Below are 24519 nucleotides of genomic sequence, written 5' to 3'. Positions count from 1 at the left end.
ATACATATGTTCCCATATCTCTTCCCTCTTGCGTCTCCCTCCCTCCCACCCTCCCTATCCCACCCCTCCAGGCGGTCACAAAGCACCGGGCCGATATCCCTGTGCCATGCGGCTGCTTCCCACTAGCTATCTACCTTACGTTTGTTAGTGTATATATGTCCATGCCTCTCTCTCGCCCTGTCACAGCTCACCCTTCCCCCTCCCCATATCCTCAAGTCCGTTCTCCAGTAGGTCTGTGTCTTTATTCCTGTCTTACCCCTAGGTTCTTCATGACATTTTTTTTTTCTTAAATTCCATATATATGTGTTAGCATACGGTATTTGGCTTTCTCTTTCTGACTTACTTCACTCTGTATGACAGACTCTAGGTCTATCCACCTCATTACAAATAGCTCAATTTCATTTCTTTTTATGGCTGAGTAATATTCCATTGTATATATGTGCCACATCTTCTTTATCCATTCATCCGATGATGGGCACTTCGGTTGTTTCCATCTCCGGGCTATTGTAAATAGAGCTGCAGTGAACGTTTTGGTACATGACTCTTTGAATTTTGTTTTTCTCAGGGTATATGCCCAGTAGTGGGATTGCTGGGTCATATGGTAGTTCTATTTGTAGTTTTTTAAGGAACCTCCATACTGTTCTCCATAGTGGCTGAACCAGTTTCACATTCCCACCAGCAGTGCAAGAGTGTTCCCTTTTCTCCACACCCTCTCCAGCATTTATTGTTTCTAGATTTTTTGATGATGGACATTCTGACTGGTGTGAGATGATATCTCATTGTAGTTTTGATTTGCATTTCTCTAATGATTAATGATGTTGAGCATTCTTTCATGTGTTTGTTGGCAGTCTATATATCTTCTTTGGAGAAATGTCTGTTTAGGTCTTCTGCCCATTTTTGAATTGGGTTGTTTGTTTTTTGTTATTGAGCTGCATGAGCTGCTTGTAAATTTCGGAAATTAATCCTTTGTCAGTTGCTTCATTTACAAATATTTTCTCCCATTCTGGGGGTTGTCTTTTGGTCTTGTTTATGGTTTCCTTTGCTGTCCAAAAGCTTTTAAGTTTAATTAGGTCCCATTTGTTTATTTTTGTTTTTATTTCCATTTCTCTAGGAGGTGGGTCAAAAAGGATCTTGCTGTGATTTATGTCAGAGAGTGTTCTGCCTATGTTTTCCTCTAATAGTTTGATAGTTTCTGGCCTTACATTTAGGTCTTTAATCCATTTTGAGCTTATTTTTGTGTATGGTGTTAGGGAGTGATCTAATCTCATACTTTTACATGTAGCTGTCCAGTTTTCCCAGCACCACTTATTGAAGAGGCTGTCATTTCTCCACTGTACATTCTTGCCTCCTTTATCAAAGATAAGGTGACCATATGTGCGTGGGTTTATCTCTGGGCTTTCTATCCTGTTCCATTGATCTATCTTTCTGTTTTTGTGCCAGTACCATACTGCCTTGATTACTGTAGCTTTGTAGTATAGTCTGAAGTCAGGGAGCCTGATTCCTCCAGCTCCGTTTTTCTTTCTCAAGATTGCTTTGGCTATTCGGGGTCTTTTGTGTTTCCATACAAATTGTGAAATTTTTTGTTCTAGTTCTCTGAAAAATGCCATCGGTAGTTTGATAGGGATTGCATTGAATCTATAGATTGCTTTGGGTAGTAGAGTCATTTTCACAATGTTGATTCTTCCAGTCCAAGAACATGGTATATTTCTCCATCTATTTGTATCATCTTTAATTTCTTTCATTAGTGTCTTATAATTTTCTGCATACAGGTCTTTTGTCTCCTTAGGTAGGTTTATACCTAGATATTTTATTCTTTTTGTTGCAATGGTAAATGGGAGTGTTTTCTTGATTTCATTTTCAGATTTTTCATCCTTAGTGTATAGGAATGCCAGAGATTTCTGTGCATTAATTTTGTACCCTGCAACCTTACTGAATTCATTGATTAGCTCTAGTCGTTTTCTGGTAGCACCTTTAGGATTCTCTATGTATAGTATCATGTCATCTGCAAACAGTGACAGCTTTACTTCTTTTCTGATTTGGATTCCTTTTATTTCCTTTTCTTCTCTGATTGCTGTGGCTAAAACTTCCAAAGCTATGTTGAGTAAGAGTGGTGAGAGTGGGCAACCTTGTCTTGTTCCTGATCTTAGTGGAAATGCTTTCAGTTTTTCACCATTGAGGATGATGTTGGCTGTGGGTTTGTCATATATGGCCTTTATTATGTTGAGGAAAGTTCCCTCTATGCCTACTTTCTGCAGGGTTTTTATCATAAATGGGTGCTGAATTTTGTCAAAAGCTTTCTCTGCATCTATTGAGATGATCATATGGTTTTTCTCCTTCAAGTTGTTAATATGGTTTATCACATTGATTGATTTGCGTATATTGAAGAATCCTTCCATTCCTGGAATAAACCCCACTTGATCAACGTGTATGATCCTTTTAATGTGCTGTTGGATTCTGTTTCCTAGTATTTTGTTGAGGATTTTTGAATCTATGTTCATCAGTGATATTGGCCTGTAGTTTTCTTTCTTTGTGACATCCTTGTCTGGTTTTGGTATCCAGGTGATGGTGGCCTCGTAGAATGAATTTGGGAGTGTTCCTCCCTCTGCTATATTTTGGAAGAGTTTGAGAAGGATAGGTGTTAGCTCTTCTCTAAATGTTTGATAGAATTCGCCTGTGAAGACATCTGGTCCTGGACTTTTGTTTGTTGGAAGATTTTTAATCACAGTTTCAATTTCAGTGCTTGTGATTGGTCTGTTTATATTTTCTATTTCTTCCTGGTTCAGTCTTGGCAGGTTGTGCATTTCTAAGAATTTGTCCATTTCTTCCAGGTTGTCCATTATATTGGCATAGAGTTGCTTGTAGTAATCCCTCATGATCTTTTGTATTTCTGCAGTGTCAGTTGTTACTTCTCCTTTTTCATTTCTAATTCTATTGATTTGAGTCTTCTCCCTTTTTTTCTTGATGAGTCTGGCTAATGGTTTATCTATTTTGTTTATCTTCTCAAAGAACCAGCTTTTAGTTTTATTGATCTTTGCTATCGTTTCCCTCATTTCTTTTTCATTTATTTCTGATCTGATTTTTATGATTTCTTTCCTTCTGGTAACTTTGGGGTTTTTTTGTTCTTCTTTCTCTAATTGCTTTAGGTGCAAGGTTAGGTTGTTTATTCAAGATGTTTTCTGTTTCTTAAGGTGGGCTTGTATTGCTATAAACTTCCCTCTTAGAACTGCTTTTGCTGCATCCCATAGGTTTTGGGTCGTCGTGTCTCCATTGTCATTTGTTTCTAGGTATTTTTTGATTTCATCTTTGATTTCTTCAGTGATCACTTCATTATTAAGTAGTGTATTGTTTAGCCTCTATGTGTTTGTAGTTTTTACAGATCTTTTCCTGTAATTGATATCTAACCTCATAGCATTGTGGTTGGTTGGAAAAGATACTTGATACAATTTCAATTTTCTTAAATTTACCAAGGCTTGATTTGTGACCCAAGATATGATCTATCCTGGAGAATGTTCCATGAGCACTTGAGAAAAATGTGTATTCTGTTGTTTTTGGATGGAATGTCCTATAAATATCAATTAAGTCCATCTTGTTTAATGTATCATTTAAAGCTTGTGTTTCCTTATTTACTTTCGTTTTGGATGATCTGTCCATTGGTGAAATTGGGGTGTTAAAGTTCCCTACTATGAATGTGCTACTGTCGATTTCCCCTTTTGTGGCTGTTAGTATTTGCCTTATGTATTGAGGTGCTCCTATGTTGGGTGCATAAATATTTACAATTGTTATATCTTCTTTTTGGATCAATCCCTTGATCATTATGTAGTGCCCTTTGTCTCTTCTAATAGTCTTTATTTTAGAGTCTGTTTTGTCTGATATGAGAATTGCTCTTCCAGTTTTCTTTTGGTTTCCATTTGCATGGAATATCTTTTTCCATCCCCTTACTTTCAGTCTGCATGTGTCTCTAGGTTTGAAGTGGGTCTCTTGTAGATAGCATATATATGGGTCTTGTTTTTGTATCCATTCAGCCAATCTGTGTCTTTTGGTGGGAGCATTTAGTCCATTTACATTTAAGGTAATTATCGATATGTATGTTCCTATTCCCATTTTCTAAATTGTTTTGGGTTCATTATTGTAGGTCTTTTCCTTCTCTTGTGTTTCTTGCCTAGAGAAGTTCCTTTAGCATTTGTTGTAGAGCTGGTTTGGTGGTGCTGAACTCTCTCAGCTTTTGCTTGTCTGTAAAGGTTTTAATTTCTCCGTCAACTCTGAATGAGATCCTTGCTAGGTAGAGTAATCTTGGTTGCAGGTTTTTCTCCTTCATCACTTTAAATATGTCCTGCCACTCTTTTCTGGCTTGTAGAGTTTCTGCTGAAAGATCAGCTGTTAACCTTATGGGGATTCCCTGTGTGTTATTTGTTGTTTTCCCTTGCTGCTTTTAATATGCTTTCCTTGTATTTAATTTTTGACAGTTTGATTAATATGTGTCTTGGCGTATTTCTCCTTGGATTTATCCTGTATGGGACTCTCTGTGCTTCCTGTACTTGATTAACTATTTCCTTTCCCATATTAGGGAAGTTTTTAACTATTATCTCTTCAAATATTTCCTCATTCCCTTTCTTTTTCTCCTCTTCTGGAACCCCTATAATTCGAATGTTGGTGCGTTTAATGTTGTCCCAGAGGTCTCTGAAACTGTCCTCAGTTCTTTTCATTCTTTTTTCTTTATTCTGCTCTGCAGTAGTAATTTCCACTATTTTATCTTTCAGGTCACTTATCCGTTCTTCTGCCTCAGTTATTCTGCTACTGATTCCATCTAGAGTATCTTTAATTTCATTTATTGTGTTGTTCATCGTTGTTTGTTTCATCTTTAGTACTTCTAGGTCCTTGTTAAATGTTTTCTTGCATTTTGTCTATTCTATTTCCAAGATTTTGGATCATCTTTACTATCATTATTCTGAATTCTTTTTCAGGTAGACTGCCTATTTCCTCTTCATTTGTTAGGTCTGGTGGGTTTTTATCTTGCTCCTTCATCTGCGGTGTGTTTTTCTGTCTTCTCATTTTGCTTATCTTACTGTGTTTGGGGTCTCCTTTTTGCAGGCTGCAGGTTCGTAGTTCCCGTTGTTTTTGGTGTCTGTCCCCAGTGGCTAAGGTTGGTTCAGTGGGTTATGTAGGCTTCCTGGTGGAGGGGACTAGTGCCTGTGTTCTGGTGGAAGAGGCTGGATCTTTTCTCTCTGGTGGGCAGGTCCACGTCTGGTGGTGTGTTTTGTGGTGTCTGTGGACTTATTATGATTTTAGGCAGCCTCTCTGCTAATGGGTGGGGTTGTGTTACTGTTTTGCTAGTTGATTGGCATAGGGTGCCCAGCACTGTAGCTTGCTGGTCGTTGAGTGAAGCTGCGTGCTGGCATTGAGATGGAGATCTCTGGGAGATTTTTGCCGTTTGATATTATGTGGAGCTGGGAGGTCTCTTGTTGACCAGTGTCCTGAAGTTGGCTCTCCCACCTCAGAGGCACAGCACTCACTCCTGCCTGCAGCACCAAGAGCCTTTCATCCACACGGTTCAGAATAAGAGGGAGAAAAAGTAGAGAGAAAGAATTAGTAGAAGTAGGAAGAAAGGAAGGAAGAAGCAAAGAAGGAAAGAAAGAAAGGAGAGAGGGAGGGAGGGACGGAAGGACGGACGGTGGGAGGAAGGAGGGAAGGAAGGAAAAAAGAAAGAAGATAAAATAAAGTAAAATATAATAGTTATTAAATTAAAAATAATAATTAAGAAAAAAATTAAAAAAAAACCGGATGGATAGAACCTTAGGACAAATGGTGGAAGCAAAGCTATACAGACAAAATCTCATACAGAAGCATACACATACACACTCACAAAAAGAGGAAAAGGGGAAAAAAATCATAAATCTTGCTCTCAAAGTCCACCTCCTCAATTTGGGATGATTCATTGTCTAAAGGAGGGAAGGAAGGAAAGAAAAAAAGAAGATATAGTAATATAAAATAAAGCTATTAAAATTAAAATTATTAAGAAAAAAATTTAAGAAAAGAAAAAAAAACGGACGGATAGAATCCTAGGACAAATGGTGGAAGCAAAGCTATACAGACAAAATCGCACACAGAGGCATACACATACACACTCACAAAAAGAGGAAAAGGGGAAAAAAAATCATAAATCTTGCTCTAAAAGTCCACCTCCTCAATTTGGGATGATTCGTTGTCTATTCATGTATACCACAGATGCAGGGTACATCAAGTTGATTGTGGAGCTTCAATCCGCTGCTTCTGAGGCTGCTGGGAGAGATTTCCCTTTCTCTTCTTTGTTCTCACAGCTCCCAGGGGCTCAGCTTTGGATTTGGCCCCGCCTCTGTATGTAGGTTGCCGGAGGGCGTCTGTTTTTCCGCTCAGACAGGACGGGGTTAAAGGAGCCGCTGATTCGGGGCTCTGGCTCACTTAGGCTGGGGGGGAGGGAGGGGCACGGAGTGCGGGGCGGGCCTGCGGCGGCAGAGGCCAACGTGATGTTGCACCAGCCTGAGGCTCGCCGTGCGTTCTTCCGGGGAAGTTTTCCCTGGATCCCAGGAACCTGGCAGTGGCGGGCTGCACAGGCTCCCCGGAAGAGAGGTGTGGATAGTGACCTGTGCTCGCACACAGCCTTCAACAAAAGCCTTAGCGTCTAATGCCCGTCTCTGGGGACCGCGTTGATAGCCGCGGCTCGTGCCTGTCTCTGGAGCTCCTTTAAGCAGCGCTCTTAATCCCCTCTCCTCGCGCACCAGGAAACAAAGAGGGAAGAAAAAGTCTCTTGCCTCTTCGGCAGGTCCAGAGTTTTACCGGACTCCCTCCCGGCTAGCCGTGGCGCACTAACCCCTTCAGGCTGCGTTCACACCGCTAACCCCAGTCCTCTCCCTGCACTCCGACAGAAGCCCGAGCCTCAGCTCGCAGCCCCGGCGGGTGAGCAGACAATCCTCTGGGGCTGGTGAGTGCCGGTCGGCACCGATCCTCTGTGTGGGAATCGCCCTGCTTTGCCCTCCGCACCCCTGTTGCTGCGCTCTCCTCAGCGGCTCCGAAGCTCCCCCCCTCCGCCACCCGCAGTCTCCGCCCGTGAAGGGGCTTCCTAGTGTGTGGAAACCTTTCCTCCTTCACAGCTCCCTCCCACTGGTGCAGGTCCCATCCCTATTCTTTTGTCTCTGTTTTTTCTTTTGCCCTAACCGGGTACATGGGGAGTTTCTTGCCTTTTGGGATGTCTGAGGTCTTCTGCCAGCGTTCAGTAGGTGTTCTGTAAGAGTTGTTCCACGTGTAGATGTATTTCTGGTGTATCTGGCTCCTAACTGCTGGTGGTTTATGCTATCCTTGAAGTTCCTTGTCTTATAGATGTATCACTTCAATCTTCACTTCTGTCTTCACATGGCTTTCCACTTTGTGTCTGTGTGTTTCAAATATCTCTCTTCTCTTACTAGGATCCCCCCAGTTCTTTTTAAATGTTAGGTAGAATTCAGCAGTGAAGCCATCTAGTCCTGGGTATTTTTTGGAAGTTTTTTGATAACAGTTTCATTTTTTTTTTACTTGTTATAGGTTTATTCAGATTTTCTATTGTTTAGTCTGTTTTCAGTTGTTTGTCTTTCTAGGAATTTGTCCATTTCATCTAGGTTTTCTAATTTGCTGCTATGCAATTGTTTGTAGTATTACCTCATAGTCCTTTTTTATTTCTGTAAGTTTGGCAGTTTTATTCTCTCTTTCATAGTTGTTTGAGTGTTCTGTATTTTTTCTTTGTCAATCTAGCTAAAGGTTTGTTAACTTAAAGATCTTTTCAAAGAGCCAACTGTTGGTTTCATTGATGTTTCTATTATTTTTCTACTCTTGATTTCGTTTACTTCCTGTGTAATCTTTATTTTTTCCTTCCCTCTACTTGCTTTGATGTTAGTTTGATCTTTTTCAGTTTTTTTTAAGATTAAGGTTTTGTTATTGATTTTTTAAAATACATGCTTTTTTTTTATTTACATCACTCATTGAACAGTTTATCACCACTGTCCTTTTTTTTAAAATTTTTATTTTATATTGGAGTATAGTTGATTTACAATGTTGTGTTAGTTTCAGGTGTACAGCAAAGTGATTTAGTTACACATTATCATATATCCATTCTTTTTCAGACTCTTTTTCCCATATAGGTTATTACAGAATATGGAATAGAGTTCTTTGTGCTCTACAGTAGAAGCTTGTTGATTATCTGTTTTATATATTAGTAGTGTATATATGTTAATTCCCAATTCCTAATTACCCCCACCTTTCCCCTTTGGTAACCAAAAGTTTGTTTTCAAAGTCTGAGTCTGTGTCTGTTTTGTAAATGAGTTCATTTGATCATTTTTTTAGATTCCACATATAAGTTACATCATATTTGTCTTTCTCTGACTTACTTCACTTAGTATGATAATCTCTAGGTCCATCCATGTTGCTGCAAATTGCATTATTTCATTCTTTTTTATGGCTAATATTCCATTGTATATATGTACCATGTCTTCTTTATCCTTTCCTCTGCCGATGAACATTTAGGTTGCTTCCATGTCTTGGCTGTTGTAAATAGTGCTGCAGTGAACATTGGGGTGCGTGTATATTTTCGAATTATGGCTTCTTCCAGACATATATGCCCAGGAGTGGGATTGCTGGATCATATGGTAGTTCTATTTTTAGTTTTTAAAAGAACCTCCATACTGTTCCCCATAGTGGTTTAGGTACCAATGTAAAGGTACCAGTTTACTTTCCCAACAACAGTGTAGGAGGGTTCCAGGCTTCTTTTTTGTTTTTGTTTTTGACCACGCTGCATGGCTTGTGGGATCTTAGTTTCCTGACTAGGGATTGAACCCGTGGCCCCTGCAGTGGAAGCGCGGAGTCCTTACACTGGACTGCCAGGGAATTCCCCAGACTTCTTTTTTAATACAGCTTTTTACAGGTACAAATTCCCCTCTAAGCGCTGCTTTAGCTTCATCCTGTAAGTTTTGGTATGTTGTGTTTTCAATTTCATCATCTCAAAATATTTTCTAATTTCCCTTGTGATTTTTTTTCTTTGGTCCTTTGGCTATTTAGGAGGGTGTAAATTTTCACATATTTGTTAATTCCACAAATTTCTGTTACTAGTTTCTAATTTCATACCATTGTAGTTGAAGAACATACTTTGTATGATTTTGGTCTTTTTAAATTTTTTGAGACTTGTTTTATGGCCTAACATTTGGCCTGTTCTGGTTAATGTTCTATGTGTACTTGAGAAGAATGTGTGTTCTGCTCTTGGGTAGAATGCCTATAGATGTCTGTTATGCCTAGTCGGTTTATGGTGTTCAAGTCTTCTGTTTTCTTTTTGATCTTCTGTATAGACGTTCTATCATTGAAATCAGGGTATTAAAGTCTCCAAGTATTATTGTTGACTTATCTATTTTTTTCTTCCTTCAATTCTGTCAGTTTCATGCTTCATAGAGTTTGGGGCCCTGTTGTTAGTTGCGTGTATATGTTTATAATTGTATCACTTAATGGATTGAATTTTTTAAATCAACATGATGAACTTTGTCTTTTGAACCTTTTTTGACTTAAAATCTATTTTGACAATAATATAGCCATGCGAGCTCTCTTTTGCATACAATATCTTTTTCTGTCCTTTTACTTTCAACCTCTTTGTATCTAAAGTGAGCTTATAGACAGAATATAGTTGGATCATATTTTTAAAAATCCATTCTGCCAATTTCTGCCCTTTTTTTTTTTAACATTTATTTATTTTTTTTATTTGGTTGTGCTGGGTCTTAGTTGCAGCTCAGCAGCTCCTTAATTGTGGCACATGGGCTCCTTAGTTATGGCATGCATGTGGGATCTAGTTCCCTGACTAAGGATCAAACCTGGGCTCCCTGCATTGGGAGCACAGTCTTAACCACTGTACCACCAGGGAAGTCCCCAATTTCTGCCTTTTAATTGAAACACTTAATCCATTTACATTTAATGTAGTTACTGATAAGGAAGGACTTCTGCCATTTTCTACTTATTTTTTTATATATCTTATACCTCTTTTGTTCTTTCATTTTTCTGTTACTGCCATTTTTGTAGCTGATTTGTTTTGTTTTTTTGTAGTATACTGTTTCAATTCCCTTCATCTTTTTTTCTGTATATTTTCTAATTATTTTCTTAGTGTTTACCTTGGAGATTACAATTAACACCTTAAATTTAAACCTGTTGAATAATACGACTTAGTTTCAATAGTATACACTCTGTTGCTATATATTTCCATCATATTTAGCAAATTTACAACCATTATTTCTCCCGACTTTTTTCTGCCTTTTTCTCTCTTCTCCTTTTTCTTCTAGGACTCCCAGTGTCTGTATATTGTTATGCTTGATGGTGTCTCACAGGTCCCTTAAGCAGGCTTTGTTCATTTTTCTTTATCCTCTTTTCTTTCTGCTCAGATTGGATAGTTTTGATTGTCTTATCTTCAAGTTTATTGATTTTTCTGCCTGCTCAAATCTGAGGTTGAACCCCTCTAGTGAACTTTTCATTTCAGTTATTGTACTTTTCAGCTCAAAAATTTCTGTTTGGTTCCTTTATATAATTTCTGTCCCTTTATTGGTATTCTCATTTTATTTATCGTTTTCTTTATTTCTTTTAATTCTTTGTTCTTTTTTTTCCTTGAGCTTGTTGAGCATGTTTAGAATATTTGATTTAACATATTTGACCAGTGATTCCAATGTCTGGGATTTCTCAAGGGTGGTTTCTGTCAAATTCCTTTTTCCTGGACACACTTTCCTGTTTCTTTGTATGCTTTGTAATTCTTTTTTGAGAATTAGATATTCTGAATATTACAGTTGGTTAACTCTGGAGATCAAATTCTCCCACTTCTGAGGAATTGCTGATCTTTGCTTATTGAGGGTCTGTCCATTTGTGCGTTTTCCAAACTGTTCTTTACAAAGCGTGTATTCCTTCTTGTGTGGTCACTGAAGTTTCTGTTCTGTTATCTCTGTGGTTAGCCAGTGGCCTGACAAAGATTTCCTTAAGTGTCTGGCTCCAAAAAGGTGTTCCTGTCCCTCTAAATCTTCTGTTAGATGCAGTGGGGGAAAGCTGCTGCAGCCTGAGAGAGCAGAAATCAAGGCAAATGTCTGCACCAGCCCCACAGGACTCCACTCTCCAAAGCACACTGACTGAACCGTATAACCGCAAATTTGGAAGACAGGGTCCCCACTGTCTGCCCTACCACCAGCCAGCTGCTCCTAGAATGTGGGCCACTGTCCCCACAGCTACAGCAGGGCTGAGCAAAGGAGGCTGGTAGCTGGTTCGTGCACGTCATTTACTTACTAAATATCAGCCTCTCCCTTCATCAGGCACTTCCCTGGTTGTCATAAGTGCCAGTCAGGTTCCAGAGTTCCAAAATAGTTTACTCTGATAATTTTTTTCCCTAGTTTACTAGTTGTTTGGGGGGAGGGACCAAACCCTAGAGCTTCCTACTTCCCTGTTTCATGTGATGTCACTTTTTCTGGGGGTTACAATTAAGTATCTTAATTTATCTAGTTGAGGTTAATACCAACTTAATTTCAGGAGTATACAAAAACTTTCCTTCTGTATAACTCTGTTTTCTATCCCCTTCGTTGGGCTATATTGTCATACAGATTACATGTTTATGCATTGTATGCCCATCAGTACATTTGTAATCATTGCTTTATCTTTTAACTCAAAGGAGAAAAGAATTACAAACAAAAATACTCTTTTTTTTTGCGGTACGCGGGCTTCTCACTGTTGTGGCCTCTCCCGTTGTGGAGCACAGTCTCCCGATGCACAGGCTCAGCGGCCATGGCTCACGGGCCCAGCCGCTCTGCGGCATGTGGGATCTTCCCGGACCGGGGCACAAACCCGTGTCCCCTGCATCGGCAGGCGGACTCTCAACCACTGCGTCACCAGGGAAGCCCCAAAAATACTTCTATTCTGTTCTTTGCATTTACTTGTATAGTTGCCTTTACCAGTGCTCTTTAATTCTTCACGTGGATTCATGTTACTCTATAGTGCCCTTTCCTTTCATCCTGTAGAACTGATATTACTTTTAGGGCTGGTCTGCTAGTGTCAGATTCTCTCAGTGTTGTTTTTTGGGTGTTTCTTTGGAGGTGGAGAGGATGTGCTGATTTCTCCTTCATGTTTGAGTAACAGTTTTAGAGGATATAGAATCCTTGAGTCTTTTTCTTTCAGCACTTTGCCTTTCATCTCAGTGCCTTTTTGTTATCCTATGTTTCTGATGAGAAATCAGCTGTTAATCTTATTGAGGGTTCCTGGTACATGATGGATCACTGCTTTCTTGTTTCTTTCAAGATTCTCTCTTCCCCTTTGGCTTCTAACAGTTTGATTATGATTTGTCTGGTGTGGATCTCTTTGACTTTATCATACTTAGGTTTGTTGAGCTTCTTGGCTACGTAATGTCTGTCATCAAACATCGGAAGTTTTCAGCCAGTATTTCTTCAAATATTTTTTCTGCCTCTTTCTCTCCTCTTCCTCCAGGACTCCCACTGTGCCTATGTTATTATGCTTGATTGTGTCGTATGGGTGTCTGAGACTGTTCATTTTTCTTCTTTTTTCTTTTTGTCCCTCAGACTGGATAATCTCAATTACTTGTCTTCAATTTGTTGATTCTTTCTTCTGCCACCTCATATCAACTGCTGGGCCCCTCTAATGAGTTTTTCATTTTAGATAGTGTACTTTTCAACTTCAGAATTTCTATTTGGTTCTGTTTTTTAATGATATTTCTCTTTATTGACATTCTCTGTTTGGCAAGTCATCAGGCTCATTCATACATTCCTTTAGTTCTTTAGATATGATTTTTTTTTCCTTTGGACATATTTCAGATAGCTAATTTAAGGTCTTGGGCTAATAAATTCAGTGTCTGGACTTCCTCAGGGATGCTTTCTGTTGAATGATTTTTTTTTTCCCACTGTGTGTGGGCCATTCTTTCTTGTTTCTTGTCTCATATTTTTTGTTGACAACTGGACATTTTAAATAATGAGTCAACTCTGATGATCAGATTGCCACTGCTCCAGGGCAGGGTTTGTTGTTACCATTACTGCTTTTGTTTGTTTACTTTCCTGAACTAAGTCTTTTAAGTCTGTATTCTGTCATGTGTAGCCACTGAAGTCTCTGCTTGGTTAGCTTAGTGGTCAGCTAAGGGTTGGACAGAGATTTTCTTACATGCCCAGAACCAGTAAGTTTCCCAGCCTTTGCTGAGGGGCCCTATGTGTGCATTGGCTCATGTCTTCAATACTCAGCCAGACATTTTACAACTCTTTCTGTTTTCCAGAGCCTCAAGGTCAGCCAGAGGTGACAGCTAAGGGCCTTCTTGGGTCCATCCTGGGCATGCACACAGCCCTACCACACATGTACTTTTAGGGTCCCAGGAGTGTGTCAGAAGTCAGCAGAGTCCCTTAGGGACATCTCACTCCCCAGTTTTCCCATCTAAACTTTTGGTCAGCTTGTGGTTTGCCCCAAGTGTTATCACCACCTCAGGCAGCTGTGATGTTTACAGTTGCTGCTGATTGTTTTCAGTAAATGCTCCCTGGAAAAACGTTGTTTGCATTGGATGAGTTCTGAGTCAGGTCAAATAAAGACAGGCCTTGTGAGTGGGATTTTCCAGGGAACCGCCAGACAGGCCAAATTGTTATCTGGAAATGGGGCTTTGGAGGAGCTTGGATCCCATTCTGTTCCATCCAGAGGCTCCTGGGCTGTTGGTTTTCACTGTAATTATGGGCTTTTGGTTCTCAAGGTTACCACAGGCCTAGGGAGAGGAGGTTGGGATTGGGGCAAGTTAAAGTTCCACAAAGCTTGCTATTCTTAATGAGATTCAGCTGCTTTTGTTGAATAAATACTCCCTGGATTGTTCCAAACTGGTTAATTGCCAGAGTTCTGGAAAAATTGATTTTGAACTTTTGCCAGTGTTCTCGTTCCTTTAATGGAGGAGAGTTTTTTTAAGAGGTCCTTACTCCACATTCCTGCTGACATCACTCTTCTTTCTAGTCATTTTTATCTCCCTTAAAACCAGTCCTCCCATGAGTAGCTTGCATACCTACTCTATTGAGAAAACTTATGCCAGAGCATAAGTTAGATTTATCGTTATATTAAACATCTTATTGTATGACACATCAGCATTTTCACATGCTTTATTTCATTTAATCATAAATACAAGAACCACCAAGTAGGTGCACAGATGTGTTAGCCCAAATAAATGAGAACTTTTCACTTTTTCAGGAATATTATCTTAAAATTTTATAATATTTTACATTGGCTTATTTATTATTAAACTCCAATAGTGTTGATAAATTGTTATATCATGTTAAATTGAGTCTTATGGTTAGACCTTGGTCCAAAAGACCATTAAGAGCCACTCCGGCTAAACATTAGACCATATTTAAGTTCAAACTGTTCCCTTTGCCTTGCTCTTCCTTCTTGATAAGATTATGTGAAATTTATCCTTTTTACATTTTAGGTTATCGCAAGCTGCTAACCAAGAGTGTGGCCGAGACTCCAGTACATAAGCAAATCTCCAGAAGGCTGCTTCATAGACAGATCAAGGGCAGGTAAATGACATCCTTGTCTATCTTCTTCATACACCTGCACAGCCCTCCTAATCTTATGGGCCATGTTTACCTTCTCATGACCTTTGTGATTCTAGTCTCAACTGTGTTGCTTATAACCAAAGAGCATTCTGTAGATTTTATGGGGGCTGGAGATCCATACAGAATGCACTCTTTGTGTCTCGCCTCTTTCACTTGGCATAATTATTGAGATTTATCCATGTTGCATATATCAGTAGTTCCATTTTATTGCTGAGTAGTATTCCATTTGAATGCATACTGCCTGATTTAAAAATCTATTCATGTGTTGACCTGGGGAAGGAGGGAGTCTCACTGCCAGGCAAGGCTGGAAGTCTGGGATCCCAACTTGGCCTGTGGTGGGACCACAGCTTGCCATGGCACTTGGAGTAGGGCAGTTCTGGTCTGAAAGTTTCTGTCTTGCTTGGCTGCCTCTTTCCTGGTTCTTTGGCTAGGAGAGCTAGCTATCCTTAGGGCAGTTTTCATCTGCACCTCTTGGTGTATCGGGGTTGTCAGGTTGTCGGGCGCCCAATCCAGGAGCTCCGGGGGCTCGCTGCCCTGTCTCTTCTCAGGTCCTAAAGTCCCAAGCCTCTTCTCTCCACCTTTGAGAGTCTTATGCTTCCTTTATATGTAATATCCAGGGTTCTTAGCTGTACATAACAGGGAGAATGGGGAGAAGTGCATCTACTCCTCCTTGTCAAGGCTCCATTTGGACATTATTTGTGTGTGGATTTTACACACTTGTGCATGTTTATCTACAGGGTAAATTGTAAGAAGTGAAATTTGTGGGTCAGAAGGTATACATATTTTTAACTTTATGTTGTCAAACTGCTTTCCAAAAAAAAATATTCTTACCATTTCATTCTTGACAGTAATGTGTGAGAGTGCTTGCCAAAGACCACTTGTGGTCTTTGTTACCTTGTGAGGTGTGAACCTGTAGCTCTTTGACATGCGTCATTTATGAGTGGTGTTGAATAATCCTTGTACTTGCTGTTCCTCAAGGTCCTCTGATCCTGGTCCTGAAATTGACGTTGTTGAAGAGTCCCCGGAAAAAGGAGATGATGGTATTACCTCCTTTTGTTTTTTTTTTAGGGTTCTCAGTTTTTGTGTTTCCTCTACTTTCTGTGAAAGCTATTCTATACTGGTATTATCGCTCAGCATAGCCTAAGATACTTTACAGACATTATGACAGCTCTGGGCCCACAACGTATATCAGTACATATTTACTGGTGAATGGTCTTTTACATAGAATGTACTAAGAGTTTCTGGAGAAGAAATATTTTTACACAAGAGAAATGGGATTCAGGGTGAAAGCTAAACTACTACGTTAATATAAAGTGCTGTGGCTTTTTTAAAATATATATATATATTTATTTGTTTGTTTATTTTGGCTGCACTGGGTCTTAGTTGCAGCATGCAGGATCTTTTACTTGTGGCATGCGGACCCTTAGTTGCAGCATGCGTGCGGGGTCTAGTTCCCCGACCAGGGATTGAACTTGAGTCCCCCTGCATTAGGAGCGTGGCGTCTTACCTACTGGACTACCAGGGAAGTCCCCTGTGGCTTATTTTTAAAGTATACATGATGATGGGGCTTCCCTGGTGGTGCAGTGGTTGAGAGTCCGCCTGCCGATGCAGGGAACACGGGTTCGTGCCCGGTCTGGGAAGATTCCATGTGCCACAGAGCGGCTAGGCCTGTGAACCATGGTCGCTGAGCCTGTGCGTCCAGAGCCTGTGCTCGCAACGGGAGAGGCCACAACAGTGAGAGGCCTGCGTACCACAAAAAAAAAAAGTATACATGATGAAGGAGGGGTTTCCAAAAACTAACTTCTTTAAATCAAGTAGTTTATGTTTATTGTAGAAAAATTAGAAAACACAGAGAAGCCAAGAATTTAGTTATCACTTGGTAATCCCACAAATTAGAAATAAGTCTGTTGAGGGAGGAGATATGGGGATATATGTACACATATAGCTGATTCACTTTGTTATACAGCAGAAACTAACACAGCATAGTAAAGCAATTATACTCCAATAAATATGTTTTAAAAAAGAGAAAGAAAAGAAATAACTATTAACATTTAGCTTTAATAATACTCTTACAGGTGTTGTTTCTATACAAATATGTGTAACATAAATATGAAAACTCATTTTTAAACTTTTTAACAACTCACACTATACAAACCTTTTTTCACTCTACATCATTCTTAAAGGTGGCAGGTTATGAAATTTCTGCAGATTATAGTGGGGGGGGTCAGGGTTTTTTTGGTTTTTGGTTTTTGTGGGGGTTTTTTGGGTTTTTTTGGTACTTTGTTGGGGCCACGTATCATATCCCTCTTAGCTTTGTCTCACTTCAGAGATCTCAAAGTCAACAGCTTGTCAATTTTCCATCTTGTACGTGGTGTTACATAAATCTTACCCATTTAATATGTGGGGAAGCGTCAAGCTTGCATTTCTTCTTGTCAGAACTAACTGTGATTAGTTCTTGTAGAAGTAAGTTTGAGACGAAGTCCTCGAATCAAGCAGTTGGCATTCAGCAGGAAAAATTCTGGTTCCTTCTACTCTGTGTCTCAACCAAAGTCTCGAAGTATACAACGAGTTCACTCATTCCAGCAAGTCAAGTCAGGTAACAGTGCTTGCCTACCTGTCTTCAGAGGTCCATGCAGATTTGGTGGGAAGTGTTGTTGGGAAAAGAATGAAGTTTGACGTTGGAGAAATAGAATAGGTATAAATATTTGAGGTTCAGAGTGATGACCAGATGAACAATCCATGGCCACCATTATCAGAGTCATCCGTTTAGATTCCTATGGCTGGCTGTCCACATTATCCTCGTGGGTAATTCATTCATTCAAGAGGAAATTACCTGTAATTTCTACCATATGTTCAGATCCTACAGAAAGGCATCTCCAGGTGGCAGGTGCTGTTTGTCCTTCATTCTTTTATCATTATTAGCTTGGATTATCAGATATGTCTTTTTATATTTGTCTTTGCAAATTAAATTATTTCAGTTGCCTACATCTCCTAACACAGGGACTGGGCTTGATATGCAGTGTTAAAATTCAAGAAGGCAGCAATTATTGGACTGCTATCATAATTAGGTGGGATCTGCCCCTATTTGCTCTAAAAGAATTATCATCTTTCTCATATGGACTGGCTGTTTTATGGGTATTTGGTGCGGGAGGCGGGTGGGGGGCGCAGGAGTTGAGAAAGGATGAAATATTGTAACTGTTTTTGACTTGCAGACCAAAGAGAAAATTCTCCAATCCAAAGTATTCGGTCTCCCAAGAGGCTTCTTTTCGGGGCAGTGTCTGAGATGATCAGTCCCTCTGAGAAGGGTTCAGCTCGAATTAAAAGGTCTTCAGGAAACACATTGGATTCTGAAATACCTATAGCTTATCAGGTATAAAATTACGATGATGTTTCAGATAGTATAGTTTGGGGAGCATGTAGTCGTGGACAAGGAAAACCACTGAGTCCAGTAGGGAAGAGAAGATAATAACAGAGATTTGAGGTGGTTGGGGTTGACTTGAATGAACGATTATTGGGTGTATGGGGACTTAGGTAGCAGTTGGGCTGAGGCCAAGGTGGCAGGGAGGAGATAGAAAGATCTCGCCCTACTCTCTTGGCTTCATCTTCCATTTATATTGGACACTACGTATATATCCTTCTGAAATGTGCAGTAGCATTCATCTGTTTCTGTTAGATTGCCCACTCGATCCAGTCACCCATGTTAGAAACCTGGGAGTCATCCTGGACTTCCCCCTCTCCTCAGGCCTGGCTACTCAATTAGTCCTGCCCATTTTACTGACAAACTATCTCATACTCATTCCCTCTTCTCCATCCCTGCAGTTCCTGCCCTAGTTCAGTTCTGCCTGGAACACTTCAGTAGCCTCTTCTCTCTCAAATTCATCCTGTCCCCAGAGGTCAGAAGGACCTTTGTGACCCCAGTGGACGCTCCTCTGACCACATCACTTTGCTTGAAGCTCTATAGACTCTTCATCTGTTAAAGCAGGGTTTTCTAAGTTTTCCTAAAATGGAACCCTGTGTTCAAAGATAATAATCTTTGTTTGGAAACCCAAAAACTGCTTAGGATGGAGGAGGATATGGAGGGAACTGTGGGGAAGGGTTTGAAAACCACAGATCTATAGGACCATGTTCATTCTCCTCCATGGACAGGCAAGGACCTCCATGATCTGATCCCTGCTCAGCCATCTCTGCTTCACACTCCACCTTTCCAGCAGCCTCAGATGCACACAACTGCTGTTTTTTGCTTTTGTGCCTTTGCTTACACTGTTTTCTATGCCTGAAGTTCCCTCTCCCCCACTTTCCCACCTTTTGTCTTCACTTGCTCACACCCATTCTTTTAAGACCTGACTCGCTATTCCTGTTCCCTCTTTCTCCCCTTTGCTGGGTTAGATAGCCAACCCTCCCGGTGCTCCCACATTGTTCCATGCGTGCCCCTGTCATTGCATTGGCCATACTATATATCTGTCTGTATCCCACATGAAATGCCAACTAGACCAGGACTCCCTTGAGATGATCAGGTAAGATTAAACAATAGGTGTTGGACCTCCTTACCTGTTGGAGTATTTAACTGCATTTTTGCAAGAAAGAAGGGAAGTTTTTTGCTGGAGAGTTTCCTTTCTGAGATGTTATCTTTGAGGCTGTGCCTTATATATCCATATATTCCATGTTCCACCTCATCCCCCCGGGCCTCCTCCCGCACACACATTGCCTAGCACATAGCAGGTACTTAAAAGCACATGCTGAATGCAGATCAACAGCAGGTGATGTGGCTCCGAAAGGTTACTTTAGGCAAAGATCAGAAATAGTTGTCTCATTGAAGAAGATAGCTGTGAGTAGTGGAGTGACAGAGTTAGAGTTAGAGGCAAAGCATGTTTTGGCTGTAGTATGCAAATTATTAAAACTATTTGTCTTAGGAGAAGAAACTAAGATTGGATACAGCGCTTGGTGCTAGAAAAAGTGGACATGTAAAATCTGGGTCATGTTTTGGAAGTGGAAACCTGTCACTATATGAAATCCAACTTAAGATCATTCCTTTGGCTGACTATATAAATCTTCCAAATTTGACTTTTTAATCAACTTAGACATTATTAAAACACTCTTCAGAGAATATGGGTTATGATGTTCAAGCACTGAAATAAGCATTTTTCTTTACAGACTCCTGAGAAGAATTGCTGGAAATCTCCAGTCTTTTCTAAAGCTACACCAAGAAAGTTCCCTCATACGCCACGAACTCCGTTGCGCACTCCTGAAAGGCTGCAAAAATCCCCTGCAGAAATGACCCCTGCCAAACAGGTCATTTTTAAGGAGTTCTTAAAAGACTCCTCACACGGCTGGCATTCGCCATCTCGACGAAAAGCCACTCCTCAGAAAGGACACTCCCTGGCAGAAGGTCACTCTCCTCTTGAAAAAATACTGAGAACTCCCCAAAGACAAGGTGGCCAGCCACCTAGATTTTTGCAGAATTCTGCTTGGCCACGTTTGGTGAATTCTAGTCCAGAAAGCACCTCCTGTCTGGCAGCCCTGGTTTCGTCAACTGCCCACACCAGAAGTGAGTGTCTGACTCCCAGCAAGTACTCTCCTCGCATCTCTCTGAGGGCAGCAGCCTCGGGGGTCCGAAGACGAGCTGCCTTCATGGGCACACCTCCAAGTCAGAAACGCCAACTCCTCCGTGGCTCCGGAGCATCTCAGGCAGAGAAGCTGGTGCAGCCATGGAATGATGCTGTCGGAACCCCAGAGAAACCAGGGAACACAGCTCTGACTTCTCCAAAGAAACCTGTTCCCTCTCCTTCATGTGGTATTTCCGAGAAGACTTCATTTGGGAATTTTTCTATAGAATCTCCTCCCTCTGGAGAACTGGATTGGCAGGAGGCCCAGAAATCACCCAGTATAGCCACATCTCCATCCTGTCCTGCTCCCTCGACTCCCCACAAAGCCTCACAGATAGCTAGATCTGACCTCCTACCGCCTCCACCCCCTTCTAAAATTGGGAGAAGGCATAAAAAGACTTCTAAAACAGAAAGAAACTTCCAGGAGGGCCAGCCTAACAGCTCTGCTGTTCTGAGAGTTGCCACAACTGATAACCCAGCTGCCATCACAGATGCTAGAAAGAACCAGAAGGAAGAGACCCTCTCTCCTCCATCTCCTCCTGAAAGACATAGTTACCCTGGGACTAGCTTTGGGAGTCACTGGCATACATCCTCTCCTTTGCTTATTGCAAGAGACTCGGAGTATCTCACTCTCCTGGATGAAGCTGCTGAGCACCATAGCAGTGATAACTTAAAAAGCAACGTTTCACCAGTGGAAGAAGGTGAGGGGTCAAGGATGGGTACTTATGAGAAGCCGTCTCTGTGTAACCCCGGGATTCCTCCCTCTTCTCCTTCCTCTGGGCCCAGCTCTCCCCTGACACCCTGCTACGACCTGCGCTGCACCGCAGACAGGAAGCAGCGCCAGGCTGCCGCCCAACTAGAGAATCTGCAGGCATCAGCCTGGCCCTCCAGAGCCTCTGCCAGCCCACAGACCTATGAGGTTGAGCTGGAGATGCAAGCTTCTGGCCTTCCCAAGCTTCGAATTAAAAAGATAGACCCCAGCTGTCTGTCAGAAGCCGAGCCCCTGCGAAGGGAGGAGAGCTCTCTGGGAGAGGAGAGCTGCCTCCCTGGTCTCAGCGTGCCCAGGGCCAGCAAGTCCTCAGGCAAACCCGAAGCCACCTACCTGTCGCCCCCCTGCCTTCGCCCCTCGCACGGCACCCCCGGCAAGAGCGGGGGACAGACCTATATCTGCCAGTCCTGTACCCCCACCCGCTGCCCCTCTAGTACCCCCTCTCCATTTCAGACAGAAATCGGGGTTCCTTGGACACCATCCCCCAAGCACAGCGGGAAGACAACTCCTGACACAATTAAAGACTGGCCCCGCCGGAAGAGGGCAGTGGACTGCAGCCTCAGCTCCTCTGCTGGGAGGAGCGAGGTCGGTACAGACCTTCCTGGGGGCGTGTCGCTGCTGGAGCCGGAGGGGAAGGAGCGAGGGCTTGAACTCAGCATCACCAAGACCCCCATCTTGGGGGATTTTGAGCTCGAGGGGGTGTGTCAGCTGCCAGACCAGTCACCTCCCAGGGACAGTGAGCCTAAGGCTGAGGAAGCCTTCTCCTGGGGACAGTTTGGGTTGGGATCTCGGAAGAGACTCCTTTCTGCCAAGGAGGAGGCTGAGTGTCAAACCAAAAGAGTCTGTGACAAGCAGAGAGGAGACTCCCAAGTCAGTAAGAGTGAAGACAGGTCTCCAGGCACGGGTGTGCGACAGCTCCCCTCCATGGCAGGCGACGAGGTGTTTGTTTCAGGTGAGTTGGCTGCCGTGCAGCTCTGTCGGGTGTGTTGGCCAGGAGGCACTGTAGAGACGCCTACGGGATGGCTGGGGCTTCCTTGTGAGGGCTGCGGGCTGTGCTGACCGTGCCATTGCTGCAGGTGCCACCCCGCCTTCTGGCTGTGCCGTGCGGAGCTGCCTCTCTGCCAGCGGTCTGCAGGCGCTGACCCACTCTCCGCTGCTGTTCCACGGGAAGGCACCCTCCTCTCAGTGTAAAGACACCAGAGGTAATTTGTTGAAGGTCCTAAAGATGTTACCAGGATCAATCGTCTGTCCTTTGGTTAGCTCTATCCCAAGCTAGCTCGGGGTTTTCAGGCACTTGCATCTTGCAGGAGTCGTAGGGACTGCCACAGTTTGGGATGGTTTTATCCCTGCAGTGTCATGTGCCCTTCCCAGAGAAATACCACTTTAGAACTTATGTGTATTTGAACCAAAAAACCCCTCAACATCCTACCAAATTACTTCAGCTTCTTGAAGACAGTGACAGAAGCTGGCACACAATCACGTCCTGCTCGTCTGTGGTCGCTGGGATCTGAGGGGAAAGCAGCACGAGTGGTAGGTGGTGTGTGCAGAGCCAGTCATTTCCCCTCGGGGGTTACCCGTGTTTCCATACATTCAGTCTGAGAACGGACTGGCTATTATAATCAGCCTTCAGACCCTAGGATTCCCCTCGACCCCACCTGCAAAGAACGGGATTCACCCTGTTAGCTGCACTGGTTAGAGAGGTTTCCTCCTTCTGCTAGAACTGCAGCGGGGTGCAGGAGGTGGGGCTCTTCAGTGGCTCTCTTTCCTCAAGACCATGATAGAAATCATGCAAAACCGCCACAGATCTGAGACAAAAAGAACTGCATGGTATCAAACTGAAGTGCCACAGGTATTCTGCGTTTTCACAATTACTTGTTGCTGTCAGCTCCGTGCTGACGGTAAGGGCAGAGGGCCTTGAAATAGTATAGGTAGCGTGTCTGTGGGATGAGAGAACCTACAAGCAATGCTGGTTTTAAGTCCATCTTAACGTGTAACCCTCTGCAGTTGAAGCCCATTTTCTTTTGTTCTGTTCTCAGTTACTTCCTGTATGCTAAGTCTTTCTGCCTTTTTCTAGATGAGGATGTGGATGTATTCTCCCCCACGGCAGAAGACTCTCCTTTCAGCCGAGCATTCTCCAGGAGACGTCCCATCAGCAGAACTTACACACGGAAGAAGCTGATTAGCTAGTCAGGATGGAACTGGTTGGGGGACTTATAACTACAAACACTACTGAGCCTGCCCAGAGCTACCGCACTTCTTAACAGAAGTGCTCTGACAGCAGTTTTCTCTGGACGTACAAGGAATTCCAGACATGTATTTTAAAAGAATTCTTAGTAATGTACCCAGAAACTCGGTTCATTTGAGCCAGGGCCCTACTGGTCTGCTCATCATATGTAACCCTCAGTTTGCTGCACAGAAACAGGAATAACCAAGGCTTAATGGAACTTAGGAAATTTAAAACATGAAGGTGAGGTCAGCCAGGTCCCCATGGGCATAAAGAAACTGGGGCCTGGTCCCAAGCCTCCTTTACCATGATCAGCTTTCAGATTCCCACGTGAATGCCTTCAACTTTTCAAATCCCCCTTGTGGAGTCTATCCACCTCCAAGCCCAGCCCTAACCCACAATGCCTGCCCTACCTTAGTAAGGTGGTATAGCTGGTGGTGTAACTTAGAGGCAGCCTGGGAGTCAGGAACCAGACAAGGAACTGTTAAGATCAGGATCCCATTCCACCCCACCCCAGCTGTGACCATGGCAAGTTCAGACCACTCTGCTTCACTTACGAAATGGGAGAAGGACCCCTACATATCAGTCCCTCACAGAGCTGCTATAGGCCAGGAGCCCAAGACAGAGGCAGTGCCTGGAGGTGGAAGCAGCATCCACCAAACGGAAGACTGGCATGGGGGCAGAATAAATCTTTTGCATTCCCTGTATAACAATAAAATCATCTCTAGCTACTTGGCATGCAGTGCATTTCTGTATAACATTCCAGCCTGAGGTTAAATGTGACCAGGGTCCAGCTCTAGTGGTTTCTGGAGCAGCCACATCTCAAGGTCTGCCCCGAGAGTCAGCTAGTCCCTGGCACAGTTCCCACCATTCACAGGGAGACTCACCTGAGTCGTGGATATGCCCAGAGCACCCCGTGGACCAGTTTGCTGTCAAGTCTTGGCCAGGAGCTTCGCTAACAGAGCTGATTCAACAGTCTCATGGTCTCTGAAAAACTTTCAAGCCTGTTGTGTTCCCAAACCTGAGTCTTACTATGATCTTGTAAATCAAACTCTAAGTGAAAACTCCCATTTCTCCCTCCAGAGGTTACTGTCATTTATTTTAAAATGGTTTTCGAAACTTGATACTACTAAGCTTTTCAGTCCCCTCCCCCCTGCAATATACATAAGACCATTTAAACCACAACCCTGTTGCCATTGACTGTTCTGTGACAAGCCTTGGCTGAACTTCAGAACCAACAGCACACACATCAGCGTGAGACCAGAATCATCCTTCTGAAACTCAAGCCAAAAGGTGGCAGAAGGAGAGAGACAAGATGGCAGAGTAGGACTT

At 42.5% G+C, this 24519-nt stretch overlaps 1 protein-coding gene across 1 annotated transcript in view; it reads left to right on the top strand.

The window, feature by feature from the left end:
* TICRR (TOPBP1 interacting checkpoint and replication regulator) overlaps positions 1–23884 on the top strand; it is a 50584-nt gene extending 26700 nt beyond the window's left edge. Inside the window, exons 16-22 of the mRNA XM_060003628.1 lie at positions 14462–14552; positions 15570–15631; positions 17056–17187; positions 17804–17961; positions 19743–21915; positions 22040–22165; positions 23038–23884. Coding sequence (XP_059859611.1) covers positions 14462–14552; positions 15570–15631; positions 17056–17187; positions 17804–17961; positions 19743–21915; positions 22040–22165; positions 23038–23150 — 2855 coding nt within the window. The 3' untranslated portion in view covers positions 23151–23884. The remainder of the gene's footprint in view (positions 1–14461; positions 14553–15569; positions 15632–17055; positions 17188–17803; positions 17962–19742; positions 21916–22039; positions 22166–23037) is intronic.
* The last annotated feature ends 635 nt before the right edge of the window (positions 23885–24519 follow it).

Source organism: Delphinus delphis, chromosome 2 (assembly GCF_949987515.2).
Source record: "Delphinus delphis chromosome 2, mDelDel1.2, whole genome shotgun sequence".
Classification (NCBI taxonomy): Eukaryota; Metazoa; Chordata; class Mammalia; order Artiodactyla; family Delphinidae; genus Delphinus; species Delphinus delphis.
This window is presented reverse-complemented; position numbering and strand designations above follow the sequence as displayed.